We start from the raw sequence: 21,515 nt of genomic DNA on the forward strand, positions 1-21,515 counted from the left end.
TCACCCATTTCCTGATTTTTCTCAACTATTGCAGCCCAAAATATCTCCTTTGGGCTTATTTTCACTTTAGGTCCTTCCTCATTTGAAAATTGAGCTATTTAATCCTTTTAGCAACTTTTACACATTTTCCAATTTAATCCTTTTTATTTAATTGACCACCCAAACGTCAAAATTTTCTAACGAAATTTTAATACTACCTTATTGACATTTCGTAAATATTTATAAAAATATTTATGGCTCGTTTTATAACATCGAGATCTCGATACCTCTTTTTCTCAATTTCTTGACCAAATAAATTTTTATAAAACACAATTTACTATTCCAAAAATCTTTTAAAAACTACATTTGGCTCGTAAATATTAAATAATATAATCTACGAGTTCATTTTTCAGATTTGATGGTCTCAAACCACTATTTTCGACATCGTTGAAATTCAAGCTATTACAAAGATATTAATTGCTGGAGTGATCCTTGGATTCCAAAGATAGGACCCTTAGTTAAGCAAGTTCTATCTATTTCAAAGATTGACATGGATTGCTCTTCTAGTGACATGGTTACATGTGATGGTTTTTGGAATCTTAACTTCTTTCGTTTTTAGCGTACTGAGGAAATCATCTCTAAGATTGTAGGAATTCCACCACCTCATCCATCTGCCGGACCGGATAGGATCATTTGGGGGAGTTCTTCGACGGGTTCTTTCTCATTGAAAAGAGCGTACGATAAGCTTTGGAAGGGAGTATTGAATTTGAAAAAGCCTATTTGGCATCTTCCTTGAAAGTTTCTAGAACCCCAATGAGTTAGATTCTTCATTTGGCTTGTTCTAAAACACCGATTACTCACGAATATGGAAAGGGTAATGAGAGGAATAGGGAATGACAACTCTTGTAAATTTTGTAGGCATGGTTTTGAAGAGCTGCTGCATGTCCTTAGAGATTGTCCTGTGGCTAGGGATATTTGGAATAAACTTATTCCAATTGGAAGGCAAACTCGTTTTTACTCCAGATCCTTTCATGAATGGATGACGAAGAACCTCCAAAATAAGCTTTTTGTTGGTTCAAGTGGGATCGGCTGGCCTTGCCATTTTGGGATGATTTCTTGGCGTATCTGGAAAAAATTGGAACAATTTTGTTTTTCAGGACATCACTTGGAGTATGGAGAAAATTATCAGTGTCTCCTACAGTTAGGCCAGACAGTACGTTTCCACATCGAAGCTGCCTTCACACAAGTCACGAAGTCTTCTTGCTAATCCACATTTGGCTCGAAATTGGATTCGCTTGAATATTGATGGATCGATTAAAATTGAAGATGATTTTGCAGCAGATGAGGGCCTTATACGAGACTACAATAGAGAATGGATTTTTGGGTTCTGCAGATACCTGAGTTATTGTACTGTGTTGGATGTCGAACTGCGGGGCATCTTGGATGGGTTGAATTTTACGCTAAATCAGGGTTTCGAGTGCATTTTAATTAAAACGAATAGTTTTGAAGTTGTTAACGCCATTCAGGAAGAAACTTTAGGAGGATTCAAGTCAACTTTGATTAGGAGAATTTATCAATTATTGTCAAAAATCTATCATTGAAGTATTCAAAGATGAGAACAAAATCATAGATAATTTGATTAAAATGATTCGTGATAAAAGATCAGGACAATGCATTTTAAAGGATCCCGCTTGAGGGTTAATTTAATTTCTTTTGAAAAAAAAATGTTAAATCAACAAGAGTCATTGCTCTTTTTTTCTTTTTTTTTTGTATTAGTTATCACATTATCTGTTATATCATCATTTAATAGATCATAAGAGATTTTAATGAAATTATTTGATTGAAGAGTTTGACTGAGTGAAAATTTGAGCTAAACGTGTAATTGATGCTTTCACGTATGTTCTGCTTAAATTTTCAAATTTATTGATTTTCTTTCAATTTTTTTCGGCATTTAATAAAAGTACATAAATTATAATAAATTAAAATAATGAATGTCCAATCATTTATAAAAATAAAATAAATACGAATATTTAAAATATATTAAACTATTATTAATTAGGTTCACTAGTAACATAATTTAAATGATATTTTTATTTTTAAATGTAACTAGAAAAATATTTGTATTATCAAAGTTAAAAAAAAATAGAAATTGGTTTAAAAATTCATGTATTGAGACCATTATGGTTTTGATATAAATCAGAGTTAAAAGGCAAGAATTTTACATTAAAACTCGAGATTAATTAAGATTAAATAATATTTTTCTTTGAAAAATTAAATAAAATTTTAAACATAAAAAAACCAAAATTAAAAGAGAGAGAGAGAGGCTGTCCCATCATTACGTCCCTGATATAAAATGAAGATTTACAGGGAGGCTGACTCACGGAAATAGTTGATGAACATGTTTGGGTTGGTCCAAACATGAGGTAACCTCCTTATTCCTCCCTAACTCGTATCCACAAACACACGAAAATAATACTAATCGATGTTAGATTAAGTGAAAAGGAATAACGTATTTTTTAAATGCTAGATCCGAACTTATTTGACTAAATGTTGGGAGCTCAATATGATTATAATTTTTCGTTATGAATATAATTGGTGTGGGAGAAAAAATGGAAACGGAAGTAACGATGGCGGGAGAGTGATAGGCAGAGGGGACATATGCCTTGAAAGCAGCGAGCAGAACGTGAGCCATGTGTAGGGAACCTACACCTCATCACCAACACCCGCAGGTCCCCGCATATTACTTTATTACTACAGACATCTCAAGACAGCAACGTCACCCCCCACCACCCCATCTGTCTGTTTCTTCATTCCACGGCTTTGAGCTGTTTCACTTCTGCTTTTTTCTTCTTTTTTTTCCTGTTTTTATTTGCAGAATGTCCCAACATCACATGAACTTTGTGACTTTTCAGTTTTGCCCAACTTGGCATCATCTTCAGAGCTTGTCCAAAGTTACCATTAACACTACTGAATTGCCCAACTTTTTTTTATCTATATACGTCCAATACGAATATTACATTTACAAGTATCTAAATCTTTTCAGGTTATATTCATGTGACAGATACGAGTTGAACACAATTAGTGATCAGAGTTTCTAAAATGCCAGGATTAAGCGCTGACACATTTGCATGAATGAAATGAAACATTAATTATTTGGCTTTTGACAGCATTTAGTTTACCTTAAGCTACTCTCCGGAGTTTCCAAACCGAAGAACATCGCAATCATATTCCAAGCAAAATACAATATCGTTCAAGAAAATAATTAGGCTACACAAGTTCTACTAAGAAGGAAGAAGCAATAAGAATGAACATACAAGAGCCACTGATTCAATAATATACAACTGCTGCTTATCTCCCATCTGCGGATGTAAATGACTCAGCAAATCCGTACGGTCGCGTCGGAATGCTGGTTTGAGTGTTGTCTAAGCTGGGAAGAAGTGAAGATGATGAAGATTCCAAATTGCTTCGGCCTTCATAAGCTTGCCACTTCTTTAGTGCTTGTGGCAATGACATTTCAAGGTCAATGCCATATATGTCTTCAGAACATTGATCGGTTGGTTTCCAGAGCTCCACTAGAGAAGATAACACATTTACAGCATGACCCATATCAGGCCTCTGATATGGTTCCCTTGCACAGCAATGACCAGCCAACTCAGCAACTGTGCTGATGCTGGCTAGCGTTTCCTCATTGAGGTCGATTGTGGGGTCGATGGCTTTGCGGAACGAGTCCTTGTTGATGTGCATTCTCTTGAACCATGTCACTAGGTGTATGCTTTCCTCTGGTTGGCTCTCATCAAGTGCTTTTCTACCAGTGATTAGCTCCATCAGTATCACCCCAAAACTAAATACATCAACTTTCGTTGTAACTCGTCCAGTAACTGCAATTCACATTCAAAGAAAAAAAATGACTTAGATTCCATACCTAGCAGAATAAATATAAGATGAAATCATTGATGTCTCTATCAGGTCTTTGTTCTATGCTTAAAGAGTCAAATGCTACATTCATATCAAATACTTGCATACTTTCATCATGCATAACTGATTTGCATTTCTATATAAACATTATGAAATTTAAAGGCAAAACCAGTAAACAAAAGATACCTGCATATTCCGGTGCCAAGTATCCAAAGGTTCCAGCAATTCTAGTTTCAATGGAGGCTTTACCCTCAGGGGCAAGACGCACAAGACCGAAATCTGCTACCTTAGCCCTCATATCATCTCCTAGTAGAATGTTTGAAGGCTTCAAGTCTCGATGTATAAAACTTTGATGGGCTAAACCGTGAAGATACTCAACACCCCTTGCCACATCTAAGGCAATGGTTAACCTTTTTGTCCATTCAAGAGGTTTCAATCCTTCTTCTTCCCAGTTAAAGATATGTCTGCTTAGAGTACCTTGGGGCATGTATTCATAGACAAGAAGCTTTTCATTTCCATCAAGGCAATATCCAAGAAGAGCAACCAGATGCCGATGTCGGACCTTTGTCAATACGGCAATCTCGGACATAAATTCAGTAGAACCCTTCCCACTAATAACCCCAGATTCCATTCTCTTCACAGCAATCTTTGTACCATCATGCAACTCGCCTTTATATACCACCCCAAAACCTCCTTGTCCCAATATATTTTCTTCACTGAAATTGTTGGTCACATTCCTTAGAACTTGGATAGAGATCACCATGTTACCCGCCTCAACCATTTGTATGTCGCCACCAGGCTCACTGCTCGGAAACGTATGAGCTTCACTAACAGCACCAACACTGACGCTCGAGCCAGCAACAGTGATCTTAACACTTTCGTTATCCGAACCAGAATGGCGAGGGTGAATTACCATTGCATTTGGGCTCTGCACTCTGCTAAACCGTTTCTGTTTCTTTTTGTAAAGACAGAAAACCAACAAGCCAAGCAAGCCAACAACTAACAGACCCCCAAATATAGAAGCTATGATTATTCCAATGAAAGCTGAAGTTTTCTTGCCTCCATTTCCAGAATTTCCACTACTTTTAGACCCTGATCCTGCACTGGGATTGCCAGATTCAGACCCTGGAGAACTAGTACTCTTCTCCTTCCCAATGTCAGGATTACCATTTGTACTCAAAATGATATTGCTCTTGAAAGTGGGGACTTTCCCATAAAGATGATTGTTGGAAACATCCAGTTCTTTAAGTGCAACCAGTGCAGTAAGCTCCTCAGGAATGGTACCAGTCAGATTATTGCCAGCAAGAATCAGCCTCTGCAAGGACTTAAGTGATGCAAAATCAGGAGATATGGTACCTGTAACTCCCATCTTCTCAAAATTAATAACAGTAATGTTGCCATTACTGCATGTAATCCCAAGCCAATCCATGCAAGGGTCATTCCCCTTCCAATTATCAGCAAGCCTTTGTGGATAATCCATAGACTTCACAACATTAAGCAACGAAGTCACCCTCGGATCACAGTCACCAGGACTCGGCAAACAAAACCTATTGGAATCCTTAACCATATCCACAGCAACCGAGTCCTTAAACTCGGGCAATGGTCCTTGAAGCAAATTGTTTGTCAAATTTACAGTTTTTAATGACTCAAGCTTCATAAGAGAAACAGGAACCGGGCCAGTAAACGAGTTGTCCCTCAAACTCAGACTCTGCAAGTCTTTCAAACCGGAGAAATCTGGTAAAGGACCAGAGAACGAATTGGAATGCAACCAAACCTCCTTTAAGAATGTCATGTTCTGGAGTACAGCTACGGTACCATTAAGTTTACTGTTACTTAGCTGACCATTAACCCACAAAGACTGGATTGACGACCCAGAAAAGCTGGAGGGCAGCTCACCTTCGAGACTATTGAAAGCCAAATGCAAAATGGTGAGACCTGGAAACGCATCAGACCCAAAGATGTCTGGTATTTTCCCAGTGATGTTAGCAGAGTTAGCTGAGAAATTCTGCAAAGCTGAAGCATTTTGCAAACTTTGAGGGATTTCCCAGGCGGAAAAAGGGTTGTTATCCATTTCCACGGATTGAAGAGAAGATAAACCAGAAAAGAAATCAGTGGGGAATGAAGTGAAGTGATTGTTGCTAAGCATAAGCACTTGGAGTGAGCTTAACCCGTTTAAGCTAGGTACGGGACCCGAAATGTTATTCCATTGTACCTCTAAACGCTCAAGTTCAGTAAGGTTCTGAATATCTGAAGGAAGTGTACCTTGCAGGTTCTGGTGACCGATTTGGATCCGAGTGACGCGCTTGTCCTCTGAGCAGAAAACGTGTTTCCATTTGCATGGATCCGGGTCGGTCCACCCGAGAGATTCGGGGGGACCGAGGGTCTTCTTAAGGGCTAACATGGCAGCAGCATCGTCGCTTGCAGTTGTCTGGGATTTAACAGATATGAAGATTGAAGAGAAGCCAATAATAAAAGCAAAAAGCTTGAAGCAGAAACTAAGTCTAGGTTTGTAGTTCATATTGAGAAAGATTAAGAACTCAAAGCTTTAGTTTTTTTTCTTTTTTCTGGGGAAAATGATGCGGGAAAGAGTTGCAGCTTTTCTCTTCCTTTTCTCAGAGGCATTAGATGAATGAAAGCAACATGTTGTAGGGACTGAACTGAAAAACTGGAAACTCAAAAGGCAAAAGAAGAAGAAGAAATGAGAATAGGGAGAAAGAGAAGCGGAGGTTGAGAACGGGGAATGAAAATGATAAGCACAGGGAGCAAGTAGAAAAGAACAGAGTAAGCAGAAAAAAAAAAAGAGTACTAGTAATTGAGAAGGAAAAGGAGTGAAGTGTAGTGCACATGGGATGTGGGGACCCATATTTTCTGGCCTGGCCTGACCTGGGGAATCTACAAATTAGCTAAGCAAAGGCTGTCACAAAGATAATATTTAAAGGTAGGGCTCAGATTGCCTGTGTGATAATCTTATGTCCCAATTCATTATCTAAAACAATGGTAATTAATTTATATTTAGTTATTAATTTTAATATTTAAATTTAAATCCAAAAAAAATAGATTCTATTTGACCCAATAACATTAAATTAATAGTCGAAAATTAATGTGATTTTTGGAAGCTAAAAACAGGCAAGGGCAAGGATAGGGGAAGGGTGGACGAGTAGGTAATTAAGTGGACGCTATCTAACCATAATTGAAAAAAATCAAACCGGCTAAAATGATATATTTACAAATGAACCAAAACATAAATTACAAAAAATTATCAAAATTTGGGGTTTACAACCCTGTGACCAGCCCTCGGTATCAAACATTGGGGTTGGCAAATCTTGGAATCCATTCCAGTTTGGGGTTGCACCACACGCCAACTAGGGAAAGGCCAAATTGGCAATTGACAAATGCCTAGCCTTGCCTTGTCCGCGCAGACTAACCGAGTTGTTTTTCTAATTCAACGGCGAAGTGAGAAAACAAAGGCCACGCTCGCACTCTACTTTACGTTAGGGCCCGTTTACCGTTGCTTTCGGCCTAAAAGCCGCATTCTACTGCAATCTCAATGTTAAATCAAAGAAAATTCTGTTATTTATTGGTTGAGATTCGTTCAACCAAACTTTTGTTCCATCTATCTAATTCAATGTCCTATATTACAACACCTTTACAATAATGTTTACAAGTCAGTGGTCCGATATCTTAACTTTTTAATCTAATTTCTCATTTCATTTTAAAATTTTATTACTAAATTCAAATATTATTATCAAAACTTAAATTTGAATTAAATACTCTCATTTATTGGATACTTAAATCTCAAATATTATCAAGTAATGATTTAATTACCTCGGGCCAATTTGGAATTACTGTAGCAGGTAATAATTATTTTTGAAAATTATTGTAAATAAATGTGGTTTGTTAATTTCAAGTATTTGGTGTTATTATCAAAAGTTGCAGTTGATAGTATTTGATTTGATTAGATTCAAGAATTTTTAAAAATTGATCTTGAATTTTTTATGTTCACTTTAAGAGTTATAGATACTTAATCTTGAAAATGGGTTTAGAGAGATTTTAGATCAAAAGTTTTTCTAGACTTGATCTTAAATGGTTGAATTTGCTTCAAGGGTTATCGGGACTTATCTTGAAAACAAGTTAGTCTCCTTGCAAAGGGGGGAGAGCTTTTCACTAGATCAGATTGGGGAAAGCTTTTCTTTCTTCATAATTGATATGGCGTTCGTCATAATTTCTTCAAGTTCTTTCATTTTTTATGAATTTATGAAATTATGAAGAAAGATTCGAGTCTCCAAAATCTTCCCTTGTGATAACTTTTATTTTTGAAATTGGAAAATTGAATCGCCTAGAGGTAAGCTTTTTTTTATAGTGCCTGTAACGCCCCGTACCCGAGACCGTTGTCTGAGTCGAACACGAGGTGTTAACGGACTTAATTCATTTATTTACACAGATCATTTTAAAATTTCCAGACAAGCTGGCTAACTGCATCATAGTCACTTTAAAAATCATATCTCGAGTTCCAAAACTCGAAAACCGATTCCGTAATTTTTTCCTGAAACTAGACTCATATATCCATCTACAAATTTTTTTCTAGAATTTTTGGTCGGGCCAATTAGTACAGTTTATTAGTTAAAGTCTCCCCTGTTTCAAGGTTCGACTACTCTGACCTTCATGCATTACGACTTAGATATCTCCCTGTACAGGGCTTCAATACTTATGCCGTTTGTCTCTAATGAAACTAGACTCAAAAAGGAATCTGTACATATAAAGCATGACTTCTAATTATCTCTGGTTAATTTATGGTGAATTTCCAAAGTCATAACAGGGGATCCAGAAATAGCTCTGGCCCTGTTTCACGAAAACTTAAACATCTCATAAAATACGGCTCGTATGGTCGTATCGTTTCTTTCATATGAAAATAGACTCATCAAGATTAGATTACATAATTTATTCCTTATTTAATTACATTTTTACTATTTTTAATGATTTTTCAAACTCACATCACTGCTGCTGTCAGCATCTATTTTAAGGTAAATTTCACCTATTTCATAGTTTTCCATGAATCAACTAGCCGTTTGACATACATAGCACCAAATATGATCGTGATTAACCATTCCAATGGCTAATCATTACCAAGCATTTCCATACTACTCAATAACCATATATACAAAATGATTATAATGCTATGCTCAAAATATATAAGCAATTTTCGCATGGCTATCCGAATATATACATAATCAAAAGGTACTTAATTAACAACAAAGGTCAGTCCTATACATGCCATTATCAAAGTTCAACTAAAAGAGTACCAAAAGGGCTTAGATAGTGTGGACGACTTCGACTTTGACACTCCCGAGTCCGATAGCTGACGAACAAAATCTATAAAATAGAGAATCAAAGTAACAGAATAAGCATTTTAATGCTTAGTAAGTTTAAGTAATGAAATTATTTACGACTAAAGTATAGCGTTCATACGACTAAATGAATAATTGCATATACGCATATTCCCAAAATCATACTTACTTCACACCTCAACCAGTATATATTCATACACAGGGGATCAAACCTAACTAAAGGCCAGAAGTTTGTTAATCAATTGGGCGAATACTATTTAAAAAGGAATCAACTTTTTCCGATGCATATACGAAACTTACCTTATCGTTTGGATTTTATGAGCGTATTAATTGAAATTATTACAGCAAGATCGCTCATTTCCAAACCCAAGTACCTTCGGGATTTAGCCGGATATAGCAACTCGCACAAATGCCTTCGGGTCTTAGCCCGGATATAGTCACTAGCACAAATGCCTTCGGGACTTCGCCCGGATATAGTCACTAGCACAAATGCCTTCGGGACTTAGCCCGGATATAGTCACTAGCACAAATGCCTTTGGGACTTAGCCCTGATATCATCCGAATAATCATGCACATATATCAATAAATCCTAACACATCTATATTTCATTTTCATAACTAGAATTCAAACACAAGACACTTGTCAACCATTACCATTTTCGGCTCAATAGCCACATACAAAGAGCATGATTTTGATTTGCTTTATAACATGATCTCTATACGCATTCGGCTGCCCGTCATAAGTATAAACTAATCACCTCAATATATAATCCAAGTAGAATCATTATATCACCGTTTATTTGTTATGCTTATATGTCATGACTTAATCAAATCATAAACTAAGTTCCATTACTCGAAGACTTACCTCGGATGTTGTCGAACGACTTCAACGGCTATTCAATTACTTTTTCCTTTCCTTTATCAGATTTAGTTCCCCTTTGCTCTTGAGCTTAATTTAACAAATAAATTGATTTAATCATTTTGAACATCAAGAGAAATTCAAGGTACTTAGCCCATATATATATTAGACATTAGAGTCATATATATACGAAATCATGAATCAAATTCAACATATTAGCTAATATTCTCCTTTAGCCGATTATCTAAGTCAAGATAAAATCATCAATATGCTTACCTATAGCCGAATGTGCAACATCAATCTATCACTATCACCTACATACTTAATTAAAGGCCGAATATATGCAACATCAATCTATGTATTCATTCATGTGGTCGAATATACATATTCCAATATAATATCATTTCCATTTCATTTAACACTTAACATTTACCACATATCAATTAACCAATTTTTTTATAATTACAAAACTCTTCATCTATTCATGCTCTCATATTCGGTCATCCATACCTATACTAACCATATAACTAAATAATTCTAAGTTTAAACACAAATACAACATTTTAGCACCATGGCCGAACACTTCATGAAGTTGCTAAGACCCATCCTTTTCTAATTCTCACACACACTCACATCCAATCCTTTTTATTAAGCACTCAAACTCAATCATCTTCATGCCTCATCACCACAACATCAAACACCAACCAAGAAAGACAACATCCATAGCCGAGTATCATCTCCATCAAATAGCAAAAATTTAAACCATGGGCTAGGTAGAATTCAAACTAACAACTAAAAATATGCATGAATTTCATGGAATAACATCAAACATACCTCAATCTAGTTACAAGCATGGCCGAACTTCTTCAAACTTTTCTTTCTTTCTTTTACTTTTCATTTCGGCCAAGAAGAACCAAATTCTAGCTTCTTCTTTTTCATCACCCCCCAATTTTTCATTACTTTATTACTAACCTTTTATTTTATTATTTTTAACACAACATATTAACACAAAATGTTTATAATATGTTTTAACCCATAGCATGGCCGGCCACTACCTAAAATTTTTGGGTAATTTGACATGCAAGTACAAGCATTTTCTAACATGCATTAATAGATCCTTATAGATTAACCTATCACATTTCAAAAGTGTCACACATAAGTCCTATTAACTAAATTCACATGCAATCGACTAAATCGAAGCTTAAAACTTTCACACATTCATACTCACATATTTTAGACAATAAATATTATATTCAAATATTTCGGTGACTCGGTTTAGCGGTCCCGCAACCACTTTCCGACTAGGGTCAATTTAGGGCTGTCACAGTGCCAATCAACAAAGTAAAGAGAGTTATTGCAGAATTAAAGTTTCTTACAATAATTAAATATTTTTATTTATTTTTTATCTCGTTTTAATTTAATTAATTAGAGACAAAATAATCGTCAATAAACAATAATTTCCTTATAAAAAAGTTCTAAATGGATTTAAATTTAATTAGACATAAACAATAATTTCTTATGATAATTTCTAATTTGTCCAAAACTTATCCCTTTACATTTATTTTTTATTTTATTTTTCATTACATCTTAAATGTGATATGTCAATTTTAAATATGTAAAATTTGAAGACTCCATTTGCGAGTATCTATATCTATCTTATATTTAAGTTATTAACTAAGTCTGTATCACGAGTCAATCAAGCGTCAATTTAGTTGAGAGATTACTAAAATACATTTTTATATACAAAGCAAATTATATTATTATCTTTCACAAAAAAATATATATTATTATCAACGTGTTTGTGTCTGTGTCACAAGTTAATTGAGCGTCAATTCAATTAGAAAATTACTAAAGTACCCTTTTATATACAAAAGTAAGTTATATATATATTTTTATGAAAAAAGTAAGTTTTATTATTATCAGAGTGTTTTTGTCTTATCATTTTATATAAAATCAATAAACCTCTATCACAGTGAGATTTGAATTTGAGACAATGAATTTTAAACATTTAGTTTTATCAATTCAACCAAAGTTTCATTTGATTTTTTATATAAAATTTTAATAAATATTTATTTAATACATAAATTTTATTTCAACTACATCGTCAACGTGCCATAATTGATTCCCAAATCAATTAGAAAATTACCTAAAACCCACTATTTTACAAAGTAATAAATATTACCTTGCAGGTGTTTTATCTTTTTATATTTGATATAAAATCTAAAAAATTTATATAATGAAATTTCAACTTGTAACATAATGAATGTTAAACATTTAAATTTATTATTTGAACGAATGATTCATTTGATATTTAAGCAAAAAAAAACATTTAATATATAAAAATTTCCACCATATAATCATATGACATAATTAGATATCAATTCAGTTAAAAAATTATTCAAATCTCATTATTTTTCAAAGTAATAAATATTTATGAGGGTGTTGTTATCTTTCAAAAAGTATAAAAAAACTGTAATCTTCAATACGACATTTCAATAAATTATTTTTTTACATAATTTTTTATAAATATATTTTTATATAACTTTTTTAACCCAATTGTGCGATAATCTAATATTAAATAATTTTTAATGATTTTAAAAAAAATATATACTTAAATAATTTATTTTATACATATCATATTTGTTTATATTCGAAGTTGATATTTATCCCTTCTAATAATTTATTTTCAAAGATTTCATATCATTTCCTTTAAAAATATAAGGTGTATTCAAAAATAATTATAGCATTACTAAAAAATTAGGTATTTTTCTTAAAATAATTACTACCAACCCGCGAGTACTCCATTTGGGCATTTGTAGCGGGTAAGCTAATTTCTCAACTAATATCTTTCCACCTGCCTCTTCCTTGTTTGCTTTTTTCTTTCTTGTTTTTTTCCTTTCCATTGTTTATTTAGTTTTCCACCATATTTCTCTAATTGAGCTTTATACGAACAGCATTGCAAGACCAACTCCCATATTTTCTGGGTATTAGGAGCTCTGTTTCTAGTCTTGGTGGATCACAATCGGGAGTTGACTTAGGTTCAAATGCATGGACCACTTTGTTTTTCACGACTATTATATTCTACTTCTTTACTTGTTTTATTTTAATCGTCTCTTCCCTTCGTTCAGCTTGTCTTTGGATTTTATTTCTGACTCAAAATATAGTTTATTGATTTCATCTCCTATTGCTGAATTGCAGCAGTGAAGGAAAATATAGTATCTTATCTTTGACTTAATATGGCTTTTGATCACAAAGGTAACATTCAGCTCATATTTGCCTTGTATTTTCTTTTCTTTTTATACATTTGTTTATGTTTCCTTTCTTTCTCTTTTTGTAGGAAGAGTTGTTGTGATTATGGGCGTTAGTGGCGCTGGCAAATCGTAAGCCCCTTTTTCTCCCTTTGTTTTTGCTCTGTAATTTCTCATTCATAATTGAAAGCTGAACCTAGCAATTATTAAAATCTTTTTCAATTTTTTTCCCTCAATATATGTGGAAAAGGAAAAGATATCCATTGATTTAGTCATAATTTTGTAGTCCATTTATCTTCAAATATCATCAAAACTATCATCATGCCATAAGTTTGTTGTCCTTCACGAAATGAATGTTTCTGATCATAATACTATGGTAACTTTATACTCTTAGTCCAATTTTACAATTTTTTTCAGGAATTATACCTTTCTACTAACTTTAAGCCGTCTTTTTCTTCTGTATAGTTATGTTTAAAATTGATTTATTTTCTAAGGCCAAAGTAGAATTAGTTTTGGGGATCCATTTGAAATTTGTTTCTGCAATAACATAGAAAGGGGATGTATGGAAATAGTACATTAAAGGGGAGGAAGACAGACTCTTGTTAATTATTCATGGGTACTTGCGATCATCCGAATAACAACAACATAGTCATTGCTGAGCACGACCCTTCAAGATACCCTTTTGATATTTCCTGATAGGCATCTCTTGGTAATAATAGTTAACCATTACGAGGTGAACAATTGTCTATTTCCATCCTTGATAAAAGCTTATGAGAATGTTTCGTGCATCTTAAGATACAGATCTAGAATGGCATAAATGTCACCCATAATTCTATCACCATATTATTATTAGTAACTATGGGGTTTTTGAGATTTTAGCAATCATGGTCTTTAAGTTACTTTTCATAGGAGTTGAAGTGATCATGTGGATTTCACTTTTGGTAAAATTTCTCAGTATGTTTAGAGGGTCTAACATGTTATTGATAGAGAATGACATGTGAACATTTGACATAGTATAGAAGTTTTGCTTTGAGTCATTAGTCTTTCAAATAGAACTTTTCTAGAAGTTGTATGATTATTTTGTGATATGGCTCTTCTTTGCACTTGATTCTCCTATGGCGTTTTTTTATAATGATTGTAATTCATATGTAGTATATATACATTGATGTTATTTTTTATGGCATGATTAGGGTCTTTCGCACCTATGTCCGAGTAGGATAGATATAGTATAAAGGTAACAGTAAGATCACCGTACTCATGCTCTTCTACTTTTGTGTATAACCAGCACAATAGGTGACATGTTGGCCAAAGTTTTGAACTGTAGCTTTCTTGATGCTGATGATTTCCATCCACTATCAAATAAAGGTAAGCAATAGAGATATAGACATGGCTATTGAGCATGAATTCGCAGTTTTTCTCTCTTTATATATATTATAAATATTATTTAAAATTTGTTTGTCTTTAACATTTGCTATTCATTTAAATACACAGAAAAGATGAGCCAAGGTATTCCCCTCTCAGATGAGGATCGTATTCCATGGCTAGAAACGCTACAGGGTGTTCTAAAAGATAAGTTAGACAATGGAAAAACTGTGATACTCGGGTGTTCTTCACTGCAGAAACATTACAGAGAAATTCTAAGATCCGCTGATGCTGATTATGTGCATGGGAGCTATGCTAGTAGGGTGCAGTTTGTTCTTTTGGATGCCAAGGCCGATGTTCTTGCCGCTCGTCTCGAGAAACGAGCTGCAGAAGGGAAGCATTTCATGCCGGCCACACTTCTGCAATCACAACTAGAGTCGCTTAACATAGATGAAGGTGAGGGGATATTTAAAGTTGATGCCACCTTAAGCCCTTTAATCATTGTAAGCAAAATACAAACATTTTTGTTCTCTGATTTTGAACAAACCGCTGGGAATAGGGATTGTTAAAGCAATTTATGATTTCTCGAATAGCAATTGCTTCAGTGTTTTATCAAATGTAATTTATTTGAGCAGTAATAATCCATGGTATTTTATATTCAAAGAAGACCATCTTAACGTTGAGGAAGATCAAACCCTATACAGGTGAAAGGCGCCCTCTCCATCCACAATACTTGTAAAAACATTGAATCTCAATTATTAGTAAGTTCACAATTTTCTCGATAGTTACTGTTGGTCACTAGCCTCTTAAGTTGCTAACAGGCGTCATATATGGGGATAGGTAAGTTTACAATTTGGGTATAATTTACCCTATAATGAATAGTGACTTAAATGATAGTTTTCCAATAGTTCAGTTACCAATTTGCAATCTTTTAAAATTGAGTGACCAAAATGTAAAATCGCTAATAGTTGAGTGATCCCGGGTGTACTTTACCCGATTGTAATATAGATCGATGAAACCGATATAAGTTAAAATTTATTTTATTCAAAGTCGATTCTTCAAACTACCAGACCAGACGGATAATCCGCCATTGGAGGTTTTTTCTTTGGTACTCCGAAAATCAAATTCTAGCGACCAACAATCCTAATTCTATTCTATTCTCCTTCGTCATCTTCAACTTGAAGTAAATAATAGCAAATCCGCCATGGCGGACCAAACGAACGGCGTCACCCTAAACGAAAACCAGCGCGTCCATAATGAAGAAACGCTCTATGATGTTCTCCACCGTTCGGTTTCGATGATCTTACCCGATGCATCGTCGACGGAATCAGCCCCGTTGCTGCAGCGGATCAAGATATCCGTTTCCGAGAACGGGCCTCGTCTCGGCGAAGCCTCTAGAAACACTGGCCAAACCCTCCTGCGGTGGACTCGTCGAGGCAGCCCCCTCCGTGCTCTCCTCGTCATTTCTGTAATGTTATCGCCCTGCTTTAAATTTGATAAAATTATTATTAGCCCATTCTTAATTTCTGTTTTTGGGTTTTAATCACTTTGATTCTCTTTCTCTGACCAACAAATCTTGTGCAGATTGGGTCCGTTGCTTTTCTTGCATTGACAGGGTTGCTTATCTTTATGCTTATATTTCTGGTAGCGACTGTCAATGCCATTATTGTCTCTCTTCTCATCTCTTTGGCAGCTGCGGGAGGCTTCTTGTTCTTTTCCCTTGCATGTGTAACAGCTATTTATATTGGGGCCATGTCAATTGCTGCATTCGTTATTTCTATTGCGACGATTTCAGCAATTTTTGCTGCTATGATAACTGCAGGTATTATATCTCTCCAACCATGTCTTTGCTTACTTTTGTTTCATTCGATTTTGTTCTTTCTGTTTATGACATCCAACTTTTTTGCTATGCTATTGCTTGCCTTACAAAACCACAACATGATGAATCATTTTTGTTTATGCCTTCATTTAGGGTTGTCTTAGATTGTAAGCCAAATTAAGTTGCTAGAATTTGCTTGATATTATATATGTTAGGCCAAATTAAGCATCTTTGTGGTGCTGCAATACCCCAAAGACAGAGAAAATGTTAAGATGTATTAAAACTGGAAAGCAAAAGTTATCAGGGCCCATAAGTTGCTCTCTTTCTTTCACTTTTTTGCTTAACTAAGTACACCCTAATTTTTTTTGTTTATGGCTAATTCTTCACACATGAATAGTGTTTAGGCTTTTCTTATTTTGCAACTGGAACGGCCTGGACTGGGGGATTTGAACTGACATATTTTCAATATGAATCAGGTTGGGTTGGATTCTTTTGGGCCATATGGTTGGGTACTAGGAAAAGTGTGGGATTTGCCAAGCAGTCATTGAGCAAGACTGGATCAGTTCTTTCAGCTTACTCTTCTGCAGAGCATGCCCGTATCGACTAACTGGAACACTACACGACTGGAAGTAAGTGGACAGAGTTTCAGATTCAAATGCTTTTGTCTTTAAGAAATCCTAGATGCTTCAGTATATGTATAATTTTTATCTTGTGCTTATGTTTTTGACCATTTTGGTGCTTGTATATGCGGGTGAGATGGTGTTGCTTGTTCATAGATTAGATTGAGAAATATGAAGATGTTTGGATCCAAGGCAGCTTTTGTCATTATCTCAATATTCAATTTTGTTACTCTATTTTAACGACTTAGATTTTAATATTGTTGGGTCTATAAGACACCCATACATAGGTTAGGAGGAAGATCTGCTATCACTATCCTGAGCAAATTTGATCTTTCTTAGCGTACACTAGTTTTATTATGCTTCCTCAATTTGTGCATTACCCATTCAATATGTCTGCATAGATTTGCTAGGTAAGCTTAATTCCAAATCAAGGTCTGCAGAGATTTCCTTAAACTTTTGTATATAATTTCGTATAACAAAATATGTAACATGCAAAAATGGAAATGGGATAATTTTAGTCGATGTACTGAGAAAATTACAAGTTTCTGAGAAAAAGTAACAAACAAAGATGATTTGCTTTTTCACAAGACATTGCAATAGCAATTCAATACCTGTCCCAAGCACACATATGCGCTTTCACTGCTGCTTTGAGGCAGAGCACAATGTCCCAATCTTCTCCCTATGTGATTCGAAAATGGCTATTGACAGTTATCATGAAATATTTCCACAAACTATGCCATTGCTTCCAATTATTAAGCAAACATAATTAGAATTACCTCTTGTAAACAAACTTTAAGAATTCCTCTACTCGCACTTGATAGAGCGATAGATGTGACAAACAAAGAATAGAGATGCACAGAAGCCAATGGCCCCAAGCATGAGGAAGAAGCCATAGCAAATGCAAGCCATGTATCCAAAGAAGAATGAGGTTTGCATGAGGCCTGACATGTCTGATTGGGCACTGTAGAAATAGAAACAGTAGGCATACATGAACAACCCAGTTGACCCACCACAGAGGAAGGACCTAACATGCCAACGAAGAGAATGTTAGTTAAGACCAACTGATTAATGAAAACAGTGGCACCCTGAGATGCTATATGAATGTTGAATATCAGTGAATCATCAAAATAATTCATATTAATAACACTAGAAATTATCCAACAAACAAGCAACCAAAGAGTACTTGAGCTCATCAAAACAAGAAGGGAATTTAAAAATATTCTTCAAACATGGCTTTGTACCCACTTGTAAATGCATGGGTTTCTTTATATATGCAAATCAGGAGCCAAAAACAGCATACCTCCACCACCATCCATGGTCTTCAGCAGCAAGTTGAAAATAAGTCAAAGCCACGGTAATAAAAGCAGTGATGATTAAGAGAATGATAAAGACAATAAACAGGATGACGTATGTCGTGTAGATTCTATGTCCCCACACACTGGCAAATAAGTAGTAAATTTCAATATAGATGGCACTGAATGGCAACAATCCCGCCATTGCCATCTGATGAAGAGTTTTCCAATACCAAGGTAACGGCGGGATATCTCTAGGACATTTTGTGGTCCGACATGGGGCTTGGAACTCTGCCTTGCTATCCTTTCCAGCAATACCTCCTAATACTAATAAAGGAGTCGAGAACAGAGCCCATATGAGAAAAATCACCACAATGGTTCCAAATGGCAATGCTGCAGTGACTTTATAAGCAACCGCGACAGTGTTAAGAAAGCAAAATGTGACAAAAAGTGGTCCACAAAGCAAGCTTCCTGTTAGTAATAAGTTTCTCACCTGCCATGAAAAAGTGTAGAAATAGACATTATAATTGACCAAAAAAAAAGATATTCACATTTTAGTCACCATTCTAAAATGAGGGTAACATGCTTTGGCTCTAAGTTCCTACTTGCTATCATTGAGATTCAGCAGGAAAGAGTGGATGGTATTAAGATAAAGGCAAGAGTTACCCCATCCAAAGTATTCCAATGAACATTACAAAAGCTTTTTTATCCATTTTGGGGGAGTGAACAGCATTTTGAAACATGCTAAAATAGTACGATGAACATTCAATTTGGAAGAAAGACCATTTTATGAGGTAAATATCAGTGCATGTAGAAATAGGTTTTTTAGGCTTATTATGCATTGATTACATTTGCTTATTCCCAATTGTTTCAGTTTTGGAGTTATATTTGGTAAATTTGTGAGTTCAGATTTTAACTAATAAATATCTACATTATTTAAATTCGTATTCGGTATTGGACAATCGATATGAGAAAATTTCACATACCCAACACTACTAAACAGTTACTAGATTGAAAAAGGAACAAAGACTAGTATTACATACCCAATTTGTTCCTTCTAGCTGACAATAGAAAGAAGCTGCAGTGTAGCCAGCAATTCCAGATGTAAGGGCATAAATGACTACCAAAGCAGTCAACAAAGCTCCTCGATTATATGGATAAAAGACCCCAACTACAGCAAGGATAAAAATGAAAATTGTACTGGAAGATGATGCAAATAAGCCAGTCACTAGATTGCTCATAAACAAGAAGCCAAAAATAACTGTAAATCGAAGGTCAATACACTCACATAGAAAAGAGCTGGGTGCCACAACCAATAGCTGCTGCAAACAAAGACTTATGCTTCGGATACCTGAAGACATCACCATGAATGCTCTTCCACCCAGTCTCCTCCTCCTGATCCGCTGATTCCTCATCATGTGCATACCTTTTAACCGATATATAAAACCGTGTAATTTGAATTAAATGTGGATTTTCATGCATCAAAACAGAGAAATTTTATTCTTAATGAAATCATTCTTAAGGATTCGCATGAGAATGGTGGCGAGGAAAGCGGTCAATAACAAAAGGGTGACACATGAATTAAGGGTTGAGAACCACTGGATTTGCCGCAAGGAAGAAGACGACTTGTACTTATCCAGCCGTTTCTCAAAAGGGACGTCTATTTCCTTCCATTTAACGGTGTACATGAAATCCACATCAACAGGTTCGTCTCCGGTGACATCGACAACCGCGCGTGGATCAATTCTGACATTAATCTCGATAACACGGTCCTTATTGTAAAATATCTCGAATACGAGATGCTTATAGAGATAATATTTGCAATCGCTTGGATCGGCCTTGCCTACGTTATCAACTTTGCCAAAGAAGCCCCAAAACGGAAGGTCGTCGAAGTACATTTGGAAGTAATAGTCTTTAGAGATGGCGGTTCTGAACCTGGCAACTTCTTCCTTTGAGAGCTTCCTTTTGCAAGCAATCTCAGCATCTTTCTCGCTCAAAAAGTCAATTCTGTAAGGGCCACTCACTAGCCGATCCCCATTCAATACTTCGCCAAAAGCTTCCTTCTTCTCCTTCAGGGGGACTGCACAGCACAATCTCAATTCATCTTAAACTCCCTTAAAAAAGACCAAAAACGACCAAACAAACAGAAACGAACCTGAGGAACAGAATGGAAAATCGAAGTAACGGTATGTCTCGCTGTTAATGAAAGAGAAAATAGGTTAAAGGAAATAAAAAACTGTAAAATCGAGAAATTGAGAAAAATGGAAAGAAGGGACACCTGGGATTGCCGAAGGGACCGACTTTATTAGCATAAAGAGGGACTTCATCTCCAGCTTTGTAACGATGATCAGAGGCACTGGATCTCACATGCGCTACGCAGCATAGGCTCGCAAGGGCCACTGCAACCAAACACGTCCTCATTCTCTCCATTCCCTCACTGCAAAAACGATTCGAAGAGAGGAAGGGGAACCAGTTGTATTCTAATTTCTAAAAAGGAAGACCAAGTCGTGACATAAAGACGAGTGAGTTTACTTTATATGATAATGACTTAACAACCAGTTTCCCAGGAGGAGGAGAAATGGTGTCGGTGGTATATTATAAATATATAAGATTGGTGGGCGAAGAAGGGGATTAAAAAAACAATCCGTTTACTTGACTTTGACAGTGTAAGAGACGAAGAAGCATCTCAATCATCAAATGTAGATAGACATTATCTATGGTGCAGTAGCGATTATTCCACAACTAGGTTGTGGTTAGAATCAGTTGGTAGAGTTTCCATGCAAAGGTATCTCACGGGACAATGGAAGAAGAAAGGGTCTAGAGCTTTTAAGAAGTTATATTTACCCTTGGTTCATGCAGCTGGTTTTCTGTTTCTTTTTAATTTTGCTGACCGTTTCAACTAACCAATTATCCTGATGCAACGTAGACCTGATTTAAGCAGAAGATGATTAGTTGGGAAGAAATTACTATTGAAAATAATTGTATTATTTCTTAAGAATGTTTGCATTTTTTTATATCTGTAAATTTAATATAGTTGTTTAGGATTTAAGGTTTCATTTTTATAATTTGGTGTATTA

General features: G+C 35.3%; 4 protein-coding genes across 9 annotated transcripts; 2 read left to right on the forward strand and 2 right to left on the reverse strand.

The window, feature by feature from the left end:
• Nucleotides 1–3,108: 3,108 nt before the first annotated feature.
• Nucleotides 3,109–6,729, reverse strand: LOC107895301 (receptor protein kinase TMK1). The gene is made up of 2 exons (XM_016820613.2): nt 4,081–6,729; nt 3,109–3,857 (listed from the first exon to the last, which is right to left on the reverse strand). Exons 1-2 carry the CDS (start codon nt 6,410–6,412, stop codon nt 3,328–3,330), a joined length of 2,862 nt encoding a protein of 953 aa, XP_016676102.1. The 5' UTR covers nt 6,413–6,729; the 3' UTR covers nt 3,109–3,327.
• A 6,203-nt stretch (nt 6,730–12,932) lies between these two features.
• LOC107895294 (gluconokinase) lies at nt 12,933–15,370 on the forward strand. Of its 2 annotated transcripts, none has more exons than XM_016820600.2 (5): nt 12,933–13,135; nt 13,296–13,352; nt 13,435–13,477; nt 14,631–14,710; nt 14,837–15,370. In XM_016820600.2, the coding sequence occupies exons 2-5, from the start codon at nt 13,334–13,336 to the stop codon at nt 15,274–15,276; spliced, it is 582 nt and encodes a 193-aa protein (XP_016676089.1). In that variant the 5' UTR covers nt 12,933–13,135; nt 13,296–13,333; the 3' UTR covers nt 15,277–15,370. The 2 variants fall into 2 exon arrangements, with proteins under 2 accessions (XP_016676089.1, XP_040937325.1); XM_041081391.1 differs by having other exon boundaries at nt 12,940–13,135; nt 13,299–13,352.
• A 356-nt stretch (nt 15,371–15,726) lies between these two features.
• LOC107895287 (uncharacterized) lies at nt 15,727–17,380 on the forward strand. The gene is made up of 3 exons (XM_016820588.2): nt 15,727–16,175; nt 16,292–16,529; nt 17,003–17,380. The coding sequence occupies exons 1-3, from the start codon at nt 15,912–15,914 to the stop codon at nt 17,131–17,133; spliced, it is 633 nt and encodes a 210-aa protein (XP_016676077.2). The 5' UTR covers nt 15,727–15,911; the 3' UTR covers nt 17,134–17,380.
• Nucleotides 17,381–17,589: 209 nt separating this feature from the next.
• On the reverse strand, nt 17,590–21,243 carry LOC107895264 (transmembrane 9 superfamily member 3). Of its 5 annotated transcripts, none has more exons than XM_016820563.2 (8): nt 20,717–21,243; nt 20,594–20,634; nt 19,942–20,518; nt 19,727–19,864; nt 19,482–19,638; nt 18,447–18,931; nt 17,923–18,170; nt 17,590–17,825 (listed from the first exon to the last, which is right to left on the reverse strand). In XM_016820563.2, exons 1-7 carry the CDS (start codon nt 20,866–20,868, stop codon nt 17,951–17,953), a joined length of 1,770 nt encoding a protein of 589 aa, XP_016676052.2. In that variant the 5' UTR covers nt 20,869–21,243; the 3' UTR covers nt 17,590–17,825; nt 17,923–17,950. The 5 variants fall into 5 exon arrangements, with proteins under 5 accessions (XP_016676052.2, XP_016676057.2, XP_016676043.2 ...); XM_016820568.2 differs by having other exon boundaries at nt 17,590–17,844; XM_016820554.2 differs by having other exon boundaries at nt 17,590–18,170.
• Nucleotides 21,244–21,515: the final 272 nt, after the last annotated feature.

The sequence above is a fragment of the Gossypium hirsutum genome, chromosome A11 (genome assembly GCF_007990345.1).
Source record: "Gossypium hirsutum isolate 1008001.06 chromosome A11, Gossypium_hirsutum_v2.1, whole genome shotgun sequence".
NCBI lineage: Eukaryota > Viridiplantae > Streptophyta > Magnoliopsida > Malvales > Malvaceae > Gossypium > Gossypium hirsutum.